This window comes from Tauraco erythrolophus, chromosome 1 (assembly GCF_009769465.1).
Source record: "Tauraco erythrolophus isolate bTauEry1 chromosome 1, bTauEry1.pri, whole genome shotgun sequence".
NCBI lineage: Eukaryota > Metazoa > Chordata > Aves > Musophagiformes > Musophagidae > Tauraco > Tauraco erythrolophus.
Window position 1 is genome coordinate 103,679,731 of NC_141465.1, and position 20,817 is coordinate 103,700,547.

Sequence of the window (20,817 nt, forward strand, 5' to 3'; positions counted from 1 at the left end):
CTGTTTCAGGATTGTTAGTCTAGGGTGAGATGGGTCTTGGTCACCGGGTGGTGAGCAATTACACTGTGCATCACTTGTTTGCATTTATATTTATCATTGTACATATATATTAATATATTATTATCATTATTATTATTAAATTGTTCTTATCTCAACCTATGGGTCTCTTTCCCTTTTCCCCTTTAATTCTCTTCCCTGTCTCCAGGGGATGGAGTGGGGTAAGCCAGCGGCTATGTGGAGTTTAGTTGCTGGCTGGGCTAAACAATGACATAGTGACAGACTCATAAAATAAGGACTTAGAAAGGTTATCTAAGCCAAATATCCCCGTCTCAAAGCAGAACTGGCAGACGCTTGCCCTCTCCTGACTCAAGAAATTTGCAGTGTCCGAGATGCCATCCCATCTTTCGACAGCCTGCTCTAACACTTCACTGTCAGTGCAGTTTGCAGAAAGCTAAGCCTAATTCTTTACTTTTTATCCACGGTAAATGATTCATCTGCCCTTTTTCCCTCACTTTTGTGACATTTAGGCGCACTGTGATGTTTTGACCCTTTTCTTCAGAGCTGCTCCCCCCGGTCTGCCATTTCCCACCTGCATGGCAGAGCTGAGTCATGGTGGCATCTCCTCTCTCCACACTACTCCACTTTTTCTGGCTCATTTTGCATGCTCTTGCCGTTCTCCAGCGTGCTGGGATAGGATAACCCTTCCCATACGGGAAGAAAATAATGTTTCGCGGCCGCCACGTCGAAAGTTCCCCCCCAACGCTGCGCGCGGCCGCGCGGGGACTCGAACCCGCGATTCCAGCTCCATACAGGCCCACCGTCCCGCCGCTCGCCCACTGCGCGCCGCGAGCGGAGGAAGTTTGTCCGCCGCGGGCTGCCGTCTGCCGGCGGTGCTCTGCCGTACGGGTCCGGGTGGGTACAGTGGCCGCGGGAGCAGGAAGAGCCGCCCGCGTGCGCTGTCCGTCCCTCCGTCCCGTCCTCCCGCCTCGGCCCGGCCACCTGCCCTGCCATGAGTGAGAAGGGCGAGCTGGACCTCACCGGGGCCAAGCAGAACACGGGCATGTGGCTGGTGAAGGTGAGCAGCCGCCGCCGCCGCTCCCCCGGGCCTTGCCCGGCGCGGCCTGTGGCGGCCGGGCCTTCCCTCTGCGGCCGCATCCCGCCGCGCCCGGGGTGGCGGCGGCGGCCGCGGCGGGTCCGAGCGGCAGCGGGGAGCGGGGCCGTGCCCGGGGCGCGGGGGGAGCCGGCCCACGCTGTGGGGCCGGGGTTGCCCGCCCAGGTGTTTCCGGGCAGCGGCTGTGCCCGTTTTCCTTCTCGTGGGAGCGGGGGCTGGGCGAGCGGCGACGTGTGGCGCCTGCCCGCGTAGCTGCTGGGGTACATTACACAAAATAGCGAAAATCCTGTTACCTGAGAGCTGTCCCTGGCTCGTGCTTTATTAGAGGTAACAAACATAGTAGCATAACTTTTATTTTCTCAATTCTCTGAGAGCCTGAGAAAGTTTGAGCACTTCCATAGAATCATAGAATCATAGAATGGTTAGAGTTGGAAGGGACCTTAAAGATCATCTAGTTCCAACCCCCTGCCATGGGCAGGGAAATCCTCCACTACACCAAGTTGCCCAAAGCCTCATCCAACCTGGCCTTGAACACCTCCAGGGATGGGGCATCCACAACTTCTCTGGGCAACCTGTTCCAGTACCTCACCACCCTCAATGTCAAGGATTTCTTTCTTATATCTAACCTAAATCTGCCCTCTTTCAGTTTAAATCCATTACCCCTTGTCCACATGAATCCTTCCAGATTCGTGTCATTGTTTAAAAAAAAACCAACAACAACCAAACAACCACACAGTAAGGAAAATGAGCACCCGTGTCTGGTCGCTACAGCTCAGCTTAGTGCTAGAATAGCACAGCTATAACAAAGGTGCTATGTAATGTATAAAGATCATCAAATCAAACCCAAGCACACGTCGGTGCAGGGCCCTTCTGTCCACATGTCTTGGCTGCTTCTGCTGGCAGCAACAAGCATTGGCTCGGGAAAGAGGAGACTCGCAGCCAGTGGGGGAGTATGTGTCCTGGCCCCCTTCTAGTCCCCTCTGGGTGTGCCCCTGTTTTTCTAGACTTGTATTTGTTCTGTCTGGGAAGAAACAGTAGTGGCCTCCTTTTCCTCCTTTAGGGACACAGATCAGGCTCAGACCATCAATTTGAAAACCTGCAGGGGCAGGGGAGAACCTAAATACTGATCCTGGGTGGTGAGGGGGTGTGACACCATCATACTTGAACTAACAAAACATCTTATTGTGGCACTTGAAAATGGTGGGGAACTTCAGGAAATTCTACACAGCAAAGCGAGTCTGATGGTGGGTAGGTCACTGCATCTGGCTTCCTCTTTCGTACTGACACCTGAATGTCTGGTTTCATGAAACCTTACTGAAAACTGCCTGGTGTTCTAATTGTAATAGTTTATCCAGAACAGTAAAAATGAAAGCTGACAGCAGAAAGCTGCAGAAGTGTAGCGTGATCCTGAGTGACAAGATAACAAAATGGCAATTGAAGTTCAAAATGGAAAAATCTAATCTGATGTGAACAGAGAAAATGTATCTTAATACTTACACAGTGGTTTGGTCTTTGCTGGTTGTTGTCATTAGAAAGGACGTTGAATTTCACAGTAGATGTGGATAACCATGAGAATGTCATGTCAAAAAAGCAGATTCAACATTGGACATGATTACAAAAGATACAGAGAACAAAAAATATTACTATACCATCATATTCCTTGTGTCCTGAATACTGTGTGTAGTTATGATCTCATCCTCTATCGTGGAAAGTATACAGTAGACCTAAAAACAGTACAGAGAAGAGCACCAGGGATGATCCGGGGAACAAGAAATGGTGGCCATGGAGGAAACTCCTAAATACATTGTTATCGTTCAGGCTGGCAAGATGATTGATTTGGAAATCTTGTAGAGGTCTGTGAAGTAATGAGTAACATCACAGGTGCATAGAGAAGAAATGAGTAGGGAAGAGTCAGTTCTAACACAAGAATTAAGGGTGTATCAAATTAATTCATCTGGTGGGGCTCAGAGAAAACAAAGCACGTACCATTTTGCACAATATGTAGTTAAGTTTTGGAACTTCCTGCAATAAGAATTTGTGAATGTCGATGCTTCACAGAAGCTCAAAAAGCCATTAGACAAATTCAGGCAAGAAAATCAGATTGAGATGAATAATAATGAATATACTCCCATACCTCATGGCTGCTGAGTCAAAGATCACAGTAATTAGAATAGTATGCTGGGGAAATACCTTTTGTTCTTATGTTCTCCTGCCCTTCTGTCACTACTGCTGTTCGTGGCATTTGGAGACAGGACACTGAACTTACTTGTCCTTTAGTCTGATACAGCTTGGTGGTTCTTGAAGCAAGCCAGGAATTTTCATTCACATCTGTGCTTCTAGTTGATGCCACTCTGTCTGCATAGGGTGCTGCCTGGTTTAATGGGAAAACTAGACTGAAAGGAATGCTTGAATATTCCTCTTACAAGTAAGTGTTAATGTAATCTTTCATGCACATGATCTGAATTTATAATTTGACTGTCTTCTTGTATAATAAAAATTTAAAAGCATTACAAAGTTGCTAATGTTGGTAGACCATAGCAAGAGATGTGCAGGATTTTATCCTGAACTTGGAAACAACCATCCTTGTTACTAGGACCTTCAACACACTCAGAGACATGACAGTGTGTAGTACCTGTACTTTTTATCTTCACTAGCTAGGATAATGAGGCTGAATTTATTCTTCCATTGAGGGAGAGAGCAATCTCTTCGGCTGGAATAAAAAACCTGACTTATTTAATTTCCTTTTAGCAGGTATTGTGCTAGCACAGGAAATATTCCAGAGAGATTAAGAAAAAGTAGTGATGAGTGCTTTAGAAGCCTGAGCAGTAAGGGGAGGTACCATAAATCGAGTGAGTCGCTTTACTACAAACCCAGACAGCAACTGAAATAATTTCTTCTGTGTTTTCAGTGATAGCTAAGATAGGGAAATGTTGTAAGAACTGTTGGTTATGTACCTGTGGTAAAGCAAAGCCTATTTAGTGTTAGCCATTAGAATTATTAATTTCTTGTTTCCTGTGTGATGGTTTGTTTTTTTTTTTCATTTAATCTGCTGCATTGTTCTATATTTAGAACAATTATATCTTTATATAATTTCTTTTTTGCATATTCAGAGGAAAACGAAAACATGGAACCTCACATCAGTCTTATCAGTTTCTGATGTACGTACTGCATACATATTGCTAAGTAGAGAAAGAGCTAATTTAATTTCATACAGAAAATTGGGAGTAGTTTATTACAGCTAGGGGCTGTTTATCTGTTTTGTTCTAAAGGCAGACAGGAAGCTGTGAATAAGCTGAAAGACACATGGAGCAGGGGCCCTTGTGTCGTACACTACCCGCAGGGTGCGTGTGTACTGGAGCCTGGGTGTTTGTGTGATGTGAGTAGCCAGAAGAAAACGGCAGTGTGAAGAGGTCTTGAAGTGATGCTACTTAGTATGTCAGATTTCTTCTCCTGATGAAATTGTATGTTCTTTGGAGAGAAGAGTATTTTTGCCTACGAATCCCAGAGTAAATGCCACTTGTCTTGAAAACGTTCAGTAGCCTTTCAGTATGGCAGATAGTCTGTCCATAAATCAGTCTTTCTGCGGATGTATATTTTCCAAATCCTGCTGTGGGATCTTTGAAAGTTCTTTCTGGTCTATAAAAGCAGATTCCTCTTGTTTTCTGTACATTCTTTCAAGGAGTGTTAAGAGTTTGAAAACTGACTGTTCACTGTAAGTTAAACTTTTATTATGCTAAAGTTAAAAGAAAGTGACAAATTAAGACATCTACAGTGTGTAAGACTTTATTTAATCTTTCCTGTGATTGTTTGTGCCATTAGCATGGAGATACAGCGTTTAGCATGAGTACCACCTGGTTTTAACTGAAGTAACTGTGTATAGCTAGAAGTAATCCTTTGATCACAGTCCTTCATAACCCTTTTTCTTTCTCTGCATAGCCCCTAACTGCAGAGAGGCGAGCAGAAAGATAATTAATTGCACTCTTTGAGACTGTTTCCCATGCAGCTGAAAGAAGTGTGATTGATCTGCAACCTCTTAATCTGAATAAATTCCCTGTCTGATTATATTAGATCGCAAGTCAGTGATTTTAACAGCATGAGAGTCCTTCACTCCTTGTCCACTCATACTGAATGTGTGTCTACCTTATTACCTGGCAATATAAATTAGATACGGATTAGCTGTGAGCACGTAAATAATATTTCTATCAAGTCACCTGGGGCACATGTCATAGCATTTATCTTGGCTTTAGAAAGAAAATTATATCTGGTCTGGCATGAATAGAAAACTACCACTTTGAAAAGCATGGAAAAAAATATATATAAGTAGATTGTAGCAATTATTGGCTTTCTGTTGTGCATTGTGGCATTTGTGACCCAGTGTTAGGACTTCAGGGAAAGCTGGACTGTCATTTAGTTTGGCTGAGCAGTTGGAGGATATCTGGATATTCTAGCCATTCCTAGTACTTGATGAAGTGCTTTGAAACTAAAGGAAAGTGCTAAGCACCAGTACCAAGGTGTTTTCTGTTTGTTTGTTGTTTTTTTTTTTAAGAAAAGGTAAATACAAGGTTAATGTTAAATTCATTTGAGCTTTAGGAAGTTGACAGGTTGCTGTTTGTCAGCAAGTTCCTGCAAGAGGCCCTTTGCCTTCTCAGCTGTGCAGTGAAACTTGGCTTAGTTTTATTCTATGCAAGGCAAAAATGAGACTACAGAGTGCCTCTGTGCTTCTTGAAACGGAAAATGCCACAGGCGCTTAATACATTTCTCACTGGCTGCCCTTTGTTCCAGCCGTGCTCCCCCCAGCCTGTCGTGCTCCTGCACACTGGAAAAACAAGAGAAGCTGAAAAGTCCTTGATGTCTCAGCAGCAGCTATAAACATCAGTGTGCTATCAACGTTCTTCTCATAATAAATCCCATACTAAATCCAAAACACAGAGCTCTTCTAGCTGCTAAAAAGAAAACTAACTCTGTCCCAGTCAAAACCAGGACAGTCTCGCACCATTTTTGTACGTGGCCGCAGATGTTTTCAGTAGCTGTGGATTGTGTGAGCTAGAATAAATTTTACTGTACCAGTAAAGAACATTGCTGCAAAATTAAAGAATGAAGATTTGTCCTGATGTGTCATGAGCATATGAAGAGAAAAAGATATAAAATTCCTATATCAGAATACTTTAGTACGTGACACTGGAACAGTAGATGATTTTTCCTTTAACAAACCACTGTTTTGCTAGACACTGAGTCTGTAAGTCTTTAAGATGATGTTCTCCCCGCGACTGCTGCATCCTTATTAGGAAGAAAGCGATTTATAGGAAGTAGTAGCTTCTATTAGACTGCTTTCAGCTCTTTCCTTTTGAAAAAAAATTGATAATTTTCATGTCACTTGAGCATCTCATGGTTAAATAGTTGGATGTGAGATTGTCCTTATTGCCTTGGGTCGGTATTCCATCTCTTGATGTGCCACAGTACTTCTACTTCTCGTGTGTAGGGGGGAAATTGCTCCAGTTTCACATTTGTTGTATTAATGTGTCATGTTGAGTCTGTATAAAAAGCCATCACAGAAAAGACAGTCGTGATTGCTGAATGGTGGGGGGAAAAAACCCCTGTGATCTGCAAAACATTGCACTCTGCGCTTCTAACCGATTGAGTTGGCTTCTTGCAAGAAAAGGTAGATATGTCTGGAACAGATGCCACGTGGTGGGGCAGAGAAAGTAGAGAAGTTTTTTATTCCTCTGGGGCTAAACTGAGAAGCTCAAAGTACCTCACTGGGGCTGAATGGACGGGCTGGGCTGGGAGCCTCTGAGGCAGGGCAGTGGCAGCCACCAGTGTTGTCCACCTTTTGAAGTCCTGGGAAACTGTGCCCTCATACGAGTGCTCAGATGTATAGGTGTTCATCGGCAATAGCACTATATATCGAGATAAACACTTAACCTGTTGATTCTGCAGAATAAATGTTGTTTGTTGTCTTTAAGCTTGCTTTGTGTTTAGGGAGAACTGAGCTAACTCTGCTGAGAACTGGACACCTTCTCCTGGCATTACTCTCTCCAGAAAATGAAGTGCTGTTGCTGCTGCACACAAGCGTGCATGCATCGTCACATCTGGGACACGTTCTGGGAGCCTGAAGAGCGTGGGTGTGCAGCACAGCACCAGCAGTGAGGTGTTGAGACTGGCCATGGAAGTGCCAGCTGTTGGGGTCTAGTTTACCTGGCAGTAGTTAGCTCGTACTTCTTTGGCCAGAGAGTGGAGAGGCAGGCTGTGATTTCAGCTACATCTGTGGGAAAAGAGGAAAAATGGGTCTACTTGGAAAGCCATCTTCAGCTTGTTGGTCAGTACGTAGGTACCTTTACTGTCCATTGTAAGCCCAGGCCACCTGAGTTTGCAGATACTAAAACCTTTGTAACTGAAGGAATGGTACATAGGTGAGTCAGCATCACTGAAGCAGCTTTTATTCCTTGGATGTATCAGGTTGAGCACGGCTGCATGTTCCTATCCCTGCACTGGCCTTTGCTTTGTGCAGTTGTTCGGGAAGCTGGCTTGGGAACCCGGTTTGGTTGTTGCGTGTGTCAAATATAAAATCAGCACAGCTAAACCATAGAAGTCCCCCACACCTCCCAGCCAGTTCGGTTTGCTCTTTCTGTGTACTGACCAGCTGCACAAAAACCCTTCTCAATAGAGTGGAGGGGTGGGAATGAGTGATGGAGGTAGATCTGCGTCGGGTAGTTCTGCTGTTGAAGAAGTGGACGTCTGGTGGGAGTAGAGCTACGATTTGCTGCTGAATGTGTCTGAGATTCCCAGATTCTAAGCCTTCCCTTCACAGCATCTTTTGGTCTCTGAGTTTTTGTTGCCTGACTTCTCGTTGTTGGGTCTGTTGTGGGTTTTTTTTGTTTGTTTGTTTTTTTGTCTTCATAGAGAGATGAGGATTTCTCATGAGTATTTGAAAGTATAGTATTACTTGATAAAGTTATTTGGACTCCTTAGTTTAAAAATATGATCCTGATCTTTTTTACCTTTCATAATTGGATAAGTATTTGAGATTAAAGATATTCTAAGATTTTTTCCTTATTGCAAATTTGGGACTCTACACTGGCCTTATTTTTGTGCTACATTGTACTCTTTGCTCTCTCTAATAAAACATATTGTTTTCTGTATTTAGACGGCACCGTATTTTGAAATGGTCAGGGTAAACACATTTAAAGTATACACATCTACATGATTTATGTAGAATTTTAAAACCTGCTTTTCTTGAAATCTGTCTTCTTTTTTTAGGTCCCCAAGTACTTGTCACAACAATGGAATAAAGCTTCAGGAAGGGGTGAAGTGGGAAAACTAAGGATCGCCAAGTAAGCCTTTACTGTACCTTTATTGGTTGCAACTCTTAGAAGAAATTGCCTGCAGTAACACAGATTATGTTACACCTTTTATAATACATAATCCAGTTTCTTGCAAACATTGTGCATATTTCTCTGAAACGTGAAAGGTTCTTGCTTGTATAGTGATTATCAATATAAATTATATGAAATTATACTGGGGATTGGCTGTATCGCGTTACATGATGTTTGATTTCTTCAACCCAAGAAACATGCACGTCTAACTGGAGAATGTTCTGTAACTTACCTATGTGCTATTTTGCTGCTTCTGTTCTCACCTGCTGACTTTTCCCATTTATTCTTGGGCATCAGCATCAAAAAAATTTGAGCAGCTCAGGAGTGAAGATGAGTAACAAAATTAGAATTTGAATTTGAATTTTTATCAGGAAAGCTAAACTTGTGGAATTAGATTATGGAAACTAAAACATTAAATATTTTCTTTTGCAGAAATCAAGGAAGAACAGAAGTAAGTAATTATTAAATACAAAGGCTGTGAATGTATTACATTTTGAATTCTAGAAATTGTTTAGAACATGTTGATTTCTAATGTCACAGATTTTTTTGTTACACCGGTAGTGAAGCATTGTACTGCAGAATGAGGAGGAGAGAATTCTGGTCATAGTTCTGCCCATAGGCTTACTGTGGGACTTTAATCAAGTCTCTTAGTTTGTTTACGCATCTGTAAGCATCAATCATAGTAGCAACCTTCTCTCTAAACGTTTTGAGATGTGTTAGTGCAAAAGGCTGTCTGAGAACTAAGGAGGATGATGATAAAGCAAAAGAACTTGGAGATGGAGGGTTACAATTTCAGAAGGTACTCTGTCTTATATTTGGAATTTGATTCTACTAAATATAAAGCAACTTGAAGGTTTTTCTGTGTGCAAAGGTAACTGCTTTTATTAGCAGCATCAGTGAATGATAGTAGCTTCCTGTATCTTTTACAGGAGATAAGGAAAGTTAGTTAGAATTACTTCAAATACCACATAGGTCTTTCACTGAATTGGAAGAAACTCTGGACCAAAAAATGGCAGGGAAGCAAGCTGCGTTTGCCGTTTGATCAGCTGGCCTAACTCCTTTTACAATAAGTGGAGAGCCTTCTACTGGAGGTTTGGATGTTTCATTAAACTCTTCTATGCTGGAATATGAGACAACCTCCCTGATTTTGTGAGCCCCACACCAAAATCTTGATGCTAATGAGAGCTTTGGCACATTTTGCAGGCCATGTAGAGCCAAGCAGTGAGGAACCCTGTGAGAAGGGGTGGCTTCCTGGGAGCCCTGTTGCTGCATGACAGAATGAGGCTAAGCAGACTGTATGGGACAAGCACACAGTGCAGCTCTGAAATGTCCATCTTCAGGTTTCCTGCTGTGCCGTGCAGCGAGGGATTCTGATCACTTAGTCCCCACCAGTACCTCCTCAGCTCCTGTATTGAGCATACAATGTAAACCCAGCAAAGGAGCTGTATTTGAACATCTTTTGAGCTGCAGGCAGTTCAGGAGTCCCCTGGCCAATGACACTTCTTGTGGTACATTAGCACTTTCTCTGGAACTAAACTGGCTGTGTGAAACATTGTAAAGCACTCCTACTGAACAGTGTCTGAAAACCTATTGTGCCTTACATTTTAATAAGTAAAGTCAAATTGTTCTCTAATTTCTAGAGGAGGTAATTTACAATTTTTTAAAAGATGAGCATGTTTTATTAAGTACATGAAAGCTTTGAGTTCTGTATTTCGACAACAATATAGTAAGACACCTATCTCACTCTTTATGTTTTTGAAATGGAAATGTGCTATACTTCTTGTGTTTTGTCTCCTTTTGTTTCCCCATAACTCGTAAAGCTGTGTAGTTGAGTCTGTTTAGTAACACTGTGGTAATTGTGACTGTTAGGTGTCATTTACTTTGAATGAAGAGCTTGCAAGCATCAGTGATATTGGAGGAAAACCTGCTTCAGTCAGTGCACCAAGGGAACATCCATTTCTTTTGCAAAGCGTGGGAGGACAGACCTTAACAGTGTTCACAGAAAGTTCAGTAGGTAAGTTGGAATTAAAGTTATTTGTTACCAGTCCAGTATACATGATTTCAATAAACTGAATGTTGTAAAGGCCAGAAGATTCGGAAGTCAGATTTTGGCTCTGCTGTGTTGTTATCTGTGTACATATCACTGTTGTACTTTTTTTGTGTCTGTCTCTTTTCTTCATATGATTGAACCACAAATTTAGGTTCTCCACATAGGGTTATCATGTGCATTTCAGCTGTGGGTCTGCTGAAGAGAACAGAGAGCGCATGGGGTGCAGTACATTGTACATTCCTTTTTAGGGTTTTCACTGAAAAAATGTTTTTATGTTCCCATGGACTTTGGGATCAACTAATTTTTTTTTTTTTCTGCTTGAATTGGTCTCTGCTGTGAATATAGTTTTATAAGAATGCTGATTCTTCCTCTGCCCAGTTGAACAGATCCATTTTAGCAATAAACACATCTGTTCACCACGTTTTCTTGAAGTGTATGTATGGCTTAAGTGTATTAAAGCTTAATAAGGTCATAATACTAAACAGTGCAGCAGTAAGGTTATCCTTTTTCTCACTGGATTTCAGCTGTTTGGCCTGCCTTAAGTTCAGCTCAGTAGCTGCATGAGTGATTAGGATATTCAAGATCGATCATATGTCCTAAATTGCATGTTAGTCTTAAGGTACATGGTAGTGTACACTGTACAATAAGTTCAGCAAACTGCCTTGCAGGTAACTCCCGTGTGCTGTAAGGTTTTCTACTAAGGTTAGAGTGTCATGTTCTGGATGTTAGAGAGAGAAGGAAGGTGTCTGCGGAGCATATCTCATTGTCTGCAGAAGGTATCTCAGTTTCAAGCACCTAGGTTTTCGTGTTCCCAGAAGACCAATAATAGTAAATTTTTTTTGATACCTCTACCTTCTGTGGGGCAGAAAACTACAGTGTGACCAGCTACTGATGTTTTGGTGTTCATATGCTGGCAAGTAATTGCTGTGATGGCAGTGTGATGCTTTATCGAGTAAATGAAAGAGGGAGAATCATAACTCGCAGGACAGAGTTAGAACACTTAGTAAGTTTGATCACCTCCTTTTTAAAATCTATTTAAAGATTTAATGGCCGAACGTTGAGATACCAAGGTATAAGTGGCCTCACTGTCACAGTTGTGTTTAGAAATACAAGCTCTTACAGTACAACTCGGGCGCTTTTCAGTTATTATCCCTTTCTCTGAAACTGATGTAGTCATGATATCGTTTTTTCGCTGTCATGGTTTAGCCCCAGGCAGCAACTAAGCACCACGCAACCACTTGGTCACCTCTTTCCCCCGGTGGGATGGAGAGGAGAAAATATAACAAAAGGCTCAAGGATCAAGACAAGGACAAAGAGGGATCACCTGCTAATTATAGTCATGGGCAAAACAGACTTGACTTGGGGACAAAGCAATGTAATTCATCACCAATCACATTCAGAGGGGGTAATGAGATACAAAGCCAGATCTTAAAGACACCTTTCCCCACTCCTCAGTTCTTCCCAGCTCTACCTCCTCCTCTGAGTGGTACAAGGGGACAGGGAATGGGGGTTGTGGTCAGTTTGTCACGCATTGTTTTTGCAGCTCCTTTGTTAAAGGGGGAGGACTCACACTCTTCCCCAGCTCCAACCTGGGGTCCCTTCCCACGGGAGACAGTTCCCCAACCAACTTCTCCAACATGAGTCCTTCCCATGGAATCCAGTCTTTACCCATCAGACTGCTCCAGCACAGGCTTTTCCCATGGAGTCACGGCTTCTTTAGATACAGCCACCTGCTCTGGCTTGGAGTCCTCCATGGACTGCAGATGCTTCTCTGCTCCACTGTCAGTCTTCAGCAGCGTGGAGACCTTTCCCATCGGAGAGAGTCCTCTATGAACTCTCTGGGCACAGCCATCCACTCTGGTGTGGGATCTTCCACAGGCTGCTCCACTGTTAATCTCCATGGGCTGCAGGGGAATCTCAGCTCTGGCACACCTCCTCCTGCTCCATCTTTGCTGACCTTGGTGTCTGTGTAGTTGTTTTTCTCACTCCTGTCTCCGGGCCTGACATACCTCAGCAGTCTTGGCAGATGAACTCCACCCAGCAGGCACACTGGGAGCGGCATGTGTTGGGGTGCTCCAAGCCACTGTGCCGTGGCCGTCTCCAGTCGAGTGGTGGGGGCCCAGCGTGGGCAGCTGCCCGCCTGGGGGTGGGCCAGGCCCCCACCTTCCCCCTCTCTTCACTGCAGGTCCTTCTTGATTAAATCCTTCATAGAGGCTCTGATGGGCTCAGCCCAGGGCAGAAGCGGGTCCAGCCTGGAGCCAGGGAAGCTTCTAGCAGCTCCTTACAGGGACTATCCCTGTAGCCCCTCCTCTGCTACCAAAACTCACCACATAAACCCAGCACACTTGCTTGAAATAAGCTGTTGTGTTTTCATGTGTGTGACTTGCAACACTTTTAAAAAATACTTGGTTTTGTCATCCATAGATTTAAAATGTGGAAAGAAATAGGGAGCAAGTTTTCAAGAATGTCGTAAGTGTTTTAGCAGTACCTCATCCTTTTTCATTTCTCGGTGCTTCAACCTCAGAGTGCTCGACAGAAGAGAGAGATTTCAGATATGAAGATGTGTTTAGAATATACATTCAGTGATTTTTGCATGTTTGCTGCAAATCCCATGTGGTTTTGCTTCCCAAGACACCTCTTTCTACAAAATATTGTTTCAAAAACCTCTAATGGTAATTTAAGCTGCAGTGAATGCAGATGCTTAACTTGAATATGGAGTATTTGTCATCACTTAGAATGGAAGTCATTAGAACGTGATAGCTAGAAGATGCCCATTTATTTCTGTTTTACTATCTGTAATACCAGTGTCTTGAAACATTTAGGTACTTAGAAGCTGTCCTATTTTTATTTAGTCAATTAAAAATTTGGCATTTCTTAATAACTACAAATGTTATTTGAGGACCATGGATCTATTGAATAGATATTAATGATATTAATCAGGAGCAAAGGGTAGTTACTGAAATGAGAAATGTTTGGAGTGAAGCACTGAATAAGCATAGACTCTGTCAAAATTGTTTTTGCTTGAGATTAGCAAGCATAACATGCAGTCAGTGAGCTTTCATGATACTCACTTAAATGCAAAATGGCTAAAATATGTTGCTTGTTAAAGCTGGTGTTGGCAGTGCAACCAAAAATAAACTTCAGTGTGCTTTTCTTGCATGACTTTTTTTGGTTGTAAAGATGAATGTGACACAAATATTCCACATTCCAGCCAGATTTCTTACAGACACCATGTTCCCACAGCCACACTCTTGTGTTTGGACGTGTATCACCAATATGTTTTGAGCTCCAGGGACAATTTCAGCAAATTTCGTAGTGAATTATGGCTAGTGTGAAAACAGGTGTCTGAAGAGTGGAATGAATTATACGGATACCCCAACCAAAAGAAAGGTTGCTACCCTATTTGATGCCAGAAGGTCCAGAGGAAAAAAAACACTACATGAACCATGGAAAAAGACTCAGTAAAAGCTTACATATTTGCACATCTCTCAGTCTGCGTTAAGACACAATCATAGGAAATTGAAATTCATTCATTCTTATGGTCACAGACTGGTATTTGTCTTCAAATTATAATTGGCATATTTTTGTGAAAGGCTTTGGTGATCTTGTTCCTTTTTCTTTTGCAAAATGCACCACATAACAGAATTGATATGCTGGTTTGAACTGTGGGCCAAAGATTAAGCTGCTATGGAACTACAGATGGTGTTTCTAATGTTGCATCTGGAAGGATGCATTTGAGGAATTACGCAAATGAAATATGAGTAAAAGAAGTGCTTCATGCACTGTTGCTCTCAGTCACTACCTTTCTTGAGGACTGAACTTACCTAAAGTGGAGCAAATTGCATAAAGTAGTTGGGTTTCTTTTATAAAGGGTGGGTTTTTGTTGTGAGTTTTGTGGTTGTTTTTTTTTTTTTAATTTGATTTTTATTATGTTTCTGGAGCACATTAAAAGCCCTAAGATCTATTCTGTGTGCTGTCCTCTATTACTGGGATCCTTATGTTGTAGTGATCATCTTTTTGATGATCTTTCAGAAAATGAATGCGGAATGACAAAGCTGCCTCTGAAATATTTTATAATCTTGGAAGATGCTGCAGGGAGTTTACATACTTTGGATAATTCAGCACTTCACATTGACATATCAGGTCACTTAGAGCAAGCAAAGAGATGAAACTTAACTTTACAAGTAATTTAATAGTTTCTGCATGATGTAATTTCTAGACTTCCGAATGGATTTTCTGTGGTTTTGTTTTGTTTTATCTTAACTAAACTTGCTTCTAATACCTGTTGTAGTGGGAAGAAATCCTTTAGTTCTTACATGATAAACCTCTGCATCTCTGTCTCTGGTAGCCCCATATTAGTTAATGGACAGCGGTAGGCTCTTCTGAGGTGCCATTTATTATGTCCAAAGTCTAATTAATTGCAGTTTCTTATTCTTCTGCAGTGTGTGTACTAGATCTGAGCTAATATAAAATTTGAGTTTATCTAGTTTGAAGAAAAGGAAGCTGAGGGCAACCTTGTTGCTCCCTTACAGCTTCCTGAAGAGAGGAAGTGGAGAGGGAGCTGCTGAGCTCTTCTCTCTGGTGTCCAGACACATGGGAATGGCTTAAAGCTGCACCAAGGGAGGTTTAACTGGACGTTAGGAAGCATTTATTTACTGAGAGGGTGGTCCAACACTGTAATAGGCTTCCTAGCAAGGTGGTTGATGCCCCAAGTCTGTCAGTGTTTAAGAGGTATTTGGACAATGCCCTTAACAGCATACTTTAACTTTTGGTTGACCCTGAATTGGTCAGGCAGTTGGACTAGTAGGTCCCTTCCAACTGAACTCCTCTACTCTACTCTACTCTACTCTACTCTACTCTACTCTACTCTACTCTACTCTACTCTACTCTACTCTACTCTACATGTTCAATACAGCTAATACATAAATTCAAACACAAATTAAACCCTCTTCTAATAGAAAGCTGGATAAAGTGAATCTCATCCTAGATACTAATTAAAAATCTTGTCTATACTGGCTTTCACACATGGTGTACTTTTTATTTAGACTAACTCCGAGGTTTCTTCTGTTTCTTTTCTTATTTCTGTGTTTTGATATAGCTCTAATGAATAATACGGAGTAGTACAGAGCACTCGACAGTCCTAGTTGCAAAATACCTCCCTGCTTCCTTTGCAAAGCTGATTGCATGTGTGAGACATTGCATCGTCTTCATTGCTGGGCAAATCACTAAGACCTGCGGTGGTCTTCCTGAATGTCAGTTTAGCAAAGCTGGCAAGAAGTGTGGCTTCTCTGATGACTGCAGAGGGATCCAAAGGATGGTCGTCTCTTGCTGTCTAGGTCTTGCTGTCTAGGCTGGTTTCAGTATTATTGCTACATTAAATATGAACTACATTCTGTTCCATAAACATAACCATATGTACATCAACAGTTGCTATGCAACAATGCTATTTGTGCTTCCAGTCATTTTATCCTATCTTTGTCATCAGCTATCATAGCTGTAATTTTTTGGGCGGGAGGAAAGGAGAGCATTTTGCATATATTTCAATGTGTTGTATTGAACAAAATGAATTTTGCTTATGCTTGTATAGCTAAGAACTATCTAGGGGCAAGTCATAGGCTTGATATAGGGTGTGTTTGGTTGAAATTGGTTTTTTCTGAGCTTGCTACTGGCAGACAGCCTGGCGTAAGGAAGTGATATAATTGGACAGTTTCTTTCTTGGTTGAAAGAATGGGAACATGCTTTTGTTAAACATTTAACAGCAAACTTTTCTGATTCTGAATATAAATTAATTCCCTTTCTGCTTAAATTGCCTGTTGCTTAGTTTTTCTGCCAGTGGGTAGTTTAGGATTGCTGGCTCTAAATATTAATAAAAAAATGCAGCTATGTTATGGATAACAATAGAAGTTTCTTACTGAGCTAGTTCTTGGAAAAATGTGCTACTAATCAGACGTGGGAAAACACAGACCTTGGCAGACAATTGCATCTCTGACTGTAAAGGACTGATGGGTGGAAAGGAAGATTTTACACTGTAGGTACAAATAAAGTAGAAGATATTTCTGTAAAGTTGGGTGAGATGACTCATTTTACTAAAATTTTGAATATATCTTCACAACACCCTCTTCATAAGTGGGATTGCCTTAATGCCTATTTTAGTGACTTTAAGTTCCTTCATGCCCGTTCCATCTTGCTGAAAGTAAGTGTTTAGAGAATTCCACTGACAGAATGACTACCAGACCTTTGTCTCTGAGCATCATTCATGCATGGATCATTTCACTGTTTCATGCTTCACAGAAGATTGCTGGCTCTCAGCATTGCGTTCTTCTCCACTTTTCTGAGTCTTCTCTTTCAGAATCTCAGTTCATGAAATCTCAATTCCTGTTCAAGAATACACGTAACTCTGCCTATGTACCTTAGAACAGCTCCTTTATTCCCCTACTCCTTGAATATTCTCCCCTTGTTTTGGTTTTTTATTTTTTTTCTCTATACAGCTTCTCATATATGAAAGGACCTTTTCTGAGTTTGTACGTGAATCACGCCTGCTGTATAACTTCCAGTGCTTGATTGTATTCCAGTGAAAATGAATATTCAGAGGTTTGTATTTTGTGTATTTATATTTTGAAGTATCAGAAATATCAGCCATTTAAAGACATGTGAAGGGAGGAAACACTAATAAAAATCCTACAAAGATGTTTGTTTCTTTCATTAAAGCAGGTAGTCCTATAATTACATTTAATTATTTCCAGTAAAATACATAGTGCTCAGAATCTTGATGCCTTGTGATACTGTTTCTGATCTTATTAGATGAATGTTTGACTTCTCAAATATTTCGTCAAACTCTTATTTAGGAAATAAACGCCCTCCGTCATCGTTCTGCTGTCTTAGCTCTGCCTGCTGAGGAGTTTTGACGTATACCTGTCTACTTTAACAGTACTTTCCAATTGTCTCTATTTGTTCAGGCTGTCACTTAACCACACATTCTAGTCTCCAAAATGCTTTGAGGTTTTACTTAATGCTTCTTTGTTCCTTTCTGTACTTCAGTCTTTTATGGACTGCTGTTAGCAGAAGAGGAAAACCTATCAGCAGCCTCACGATCAAACGAAATAGAAGCAACAGCAGCCTTTCAGATCTCTGGCATTTACGCAAATTTCCAAATATTTGTAAGGATCGTAAAGAAGATGCAACCCCTGATCAGAAAAGCAGACTGTGTGACTCAAGCTAGTCTAATTACAGACAGCATTTTGACGGGTCAAGATTTCATATGTATTATTGTGACATACAGTCCATTTAGAAATCAACTGCTACTGCTTACTTCACCTCTCTTCTCCATCTCTAAGAAATGGAAATTATGTTTATTTACTTACTTCATATGAGTGTTGTGAGGATTAACAAATTACTGAAAAGTGGGTTCAGCTGGCCGACGGGGTTAAGCTCCTAATTTTCTTTTCATTCTTGTTATTAAAACTATAGACTCTTAATTCCTGTACAGATTTAAACAATTGAGGATATAATGCACAAAATAGATGAGATGTTAGAAAGGGCTCGGTGTTATTGGAATAGAATCGGATTTCTACCTACTTCAGTGACTTTAAATTTCTTTGTTTTTTCCAGTCTCACTGATGTATGTGTAAAAAAACAACAAAAAAACCCCAAACTTAGCCTCCCGCTCCGAAAAAAAAAAACCACAACAAAAAACCAACCAGACAAAAAAGACAAAACCCAACCAACCAAAGAATCCCAACCTGTTGATATTTACCTGTGAATCTTGCGTATTGTGGAGGAGGCTCGGTAGCTGTAGTCAGCATTGGTAAAACATACTGAGTAGTTATAGTGCAACTTCCTTTACCACCTTCATGATATTAGTAATGAGAAGATTTTTGAAGCAGAGACTTGTGACCTACTCATAACAATAACAAATTGTCTAATGATGAGGAAAAAAATGCCACTTTTTTGCAAGGCTTGAATTTTGTCTGGTTTTTTGTCTCTGCTGTTGAGGGCAGATTCTGCTACACACAACACACACACACTCACCTTGTAGACATGATACACATTTATTGTTATTTGAATCAGAGATGCCATTAACAATTTTTAAGTGTGGTGTGTTATGCAGTAGTTTTGGCTAGGCATCTAGTCTTTGTGTTGAAACAGAGTTAAAAAGAAACAGCTTTAAATCCAACTGCTCCTTACGTTTCAGTCCAGGCAGGGATTGATATCTTAGTATGTTTGCACGTTCTTCATTACATCTTCTTTGCTTCTTGTATGTGTACTGAATGTTTCCTTAATTAGGTTACAACGCAGGGTACTGGTTGGGTAATAACATTGTGCTGTAAATGTGCTAAATACACACAAAAAATGTCAATGAGAAAATACAGGTTTTTCTGCAAACAGACTATCTTGGATGTATATCTGAAAGTTGACAGGGATCTTAACTCACTTTGTTCATGGGTGGAAAGAGACCGTCCAATGATGTTTTCTCAGTGAGAAGGCACATGCCTTCAGCTGCTAAGACTAAGGACAGCCACTGGGAAAGAAAGAAGGATCTATGAGATACTGCTTTTTCCATTTGCATTAGTCCTCAGGCTGTCAGCCATCTCAGTGAGTAAACAGGGACATCAGCTGTGGAAGAGAGCGAGAATCAGTGGCAAGAAAAAGGTTTTGTAAAATATTTCATGTTTTCGATTCTGTTGATACCAAGCCTGTAAATGGCAGAAATGATCAAACTAACTGAACTCAAAAATTACTCTCTGAGTTATAGCAGTAATTCACTCTTGCCTGTAAGCAAATAGTCTGTAATGATAGCTGTGACATGTCCGAGTTGAAAGCTAAGGACAAGTGTATTTTACCATTTTTAACTGTATTTCAGATAAGTGAAAATGTGCTTTTTATTCTCTACCTTAGAAAATGCGTAAAAAGGAGAAATGCAGGAGGAGCAGTCAAATTTTAGGTTGACAGTTTTATGTAGGGTTTTAATTTCATAGGACTTTGTAAGTGTTAGAACTCGGTTTACCGAAATACATCCACCCGCTGCCATTTCTTGAAATATGGGATTGAAATTTCATGCAGAAAGCTGTTTCTGTATCTGACACTGCCCTTCGCATGAGTGATAATTTCTTGGCAAGTCACTTTGCAACACTTGTGTCTAGGTTTTTTTCTTTGTACATGCTTTGATTCTCTTGCTCTGTGGAACAGGAGGTGTCTTTCTGATTATGTGTATTTTTTGTACCTAACAAATTGTGCTATAGTGCTGTTTGAGGGCCAATGGTCAGAAAGGGAAAAGACTGAAGAAATAAATCCTTGCATGATCTGCAGAAAGGGTAGAGAAGAGGTTGCTCAGCTTCAAAAATTTACCTAATGCCAATTAAGAGCATTCTTTTGCAGAACATCGATTATTTTTTTAAATATAAGAAAATAATATTCATTAGTCTAGAGTGACCAGTGAGATAAATGGACACTGTTCATTGTTTAAGTATAATCCTACTACTGATTTTCTATAAACATGTAACTTCATTCCTTCAGAGCTCAATCAGAGGTGTAATGGAGTTGTCTCATTTAAGCTGTGAGTTTGGGCACTAAAGGAGATACTTTTTGTTGCTCCCTGTGGCAAATGATTCTTCAGAAAGTAGATTTATAAGCATTAATCAAACCTAGTGATTGTGGGTTTTATCATAATTTATCATTCTTTGCTTTGCAACCCACTTTTTAGATGTAATTTCAAATAATCAACACAGAAACATTACGTTTCCTTTTTTTGCTCATTTGTTGTTTTTTTTTTCCAGAAAGCCAACCAGAAGAAAAATCTGAAAGCAGCAGCACTGGTGAGTGTGGACACTTTCTTTGAAACACTTAAGAAATTACTTATGACTGCAGCTTTTCAGTTTTACTTTTCAAAAAATTGGTAGATTAAAAATAAAAAGGAGTCTTTTTTGTTCTATGTCTAGGGTGGAATATCATAAAATTGAAAAATTACTTCATAAACTGCAAACAAAAGCTTAAATTATTCATATTTTCTGTTTAAATGAAGGGGGAAAAATGATGAGGGAGAGCTTTAGAAATGTAATGAAATGTTATTTTAGAATTTTTTTTTTTATTTCTCAGCTCTTTTTTGTAGGTTCATTGTATCTTTTAGTTTGAATTCTTCTTGATTGGAAAATTTGTAGCAAATTTTGAAATCTTTTGTTATTTAATTTTAATTGCACAGACTCAGCAGTCAGAAAAATAGTGTTCTAGTAGTATTCTTTATTCAGTTTTTCTAATGAAAAAATCTTTCTTATGAAAGATTTATAAAT

The 20,817-nt window shown here is 40.7% G+C and overlaps 1 protein-coding gene across 2 annotated transcripts in view; it reads left to right on the plus strand.

The window, feature by feature from the left end:
• Positions 1 to 976: 976 nt before the first annotated feature.
• The window catches only part of GTF2F2 (general transcription factor IIF subunit 2), a 91,620-nt gene continuing 71,779 nt past the window's right edge, over positions 977 to 20,817 (plus strand). The window contains exons 1-5 of one of the 2 annotated variants that reach the window (XM_086611942.1): positions 977 to 1,075; positions 8,369 to 8,442; positions 8,917 to 8,935; positions 10,354 to 10,498; positions 20,308 to 20,346. In XM_086611942.1, coding sequence (XP_086468068.1) covers positions 1,010 to 1,075; positions 8,369 to 8,442; positions 8,917 to 8,935; positions 10,354 to 10,498; positions 20,308 to 20,346 — 343 coding nt within the window. In that variant the 5' untranslated portion in view covers positions 977 to 1,009. The remainder of the gene's footprint in view (positions 1,076 to 8,368; positions 8,443 to 8,916; positions 8,936 to 10,353; positions 10,499 to 20,307; positions 20,347 to 20,817) is intronic. The other variant, XM_086611951.1, reaches the window with a different exon arrangement.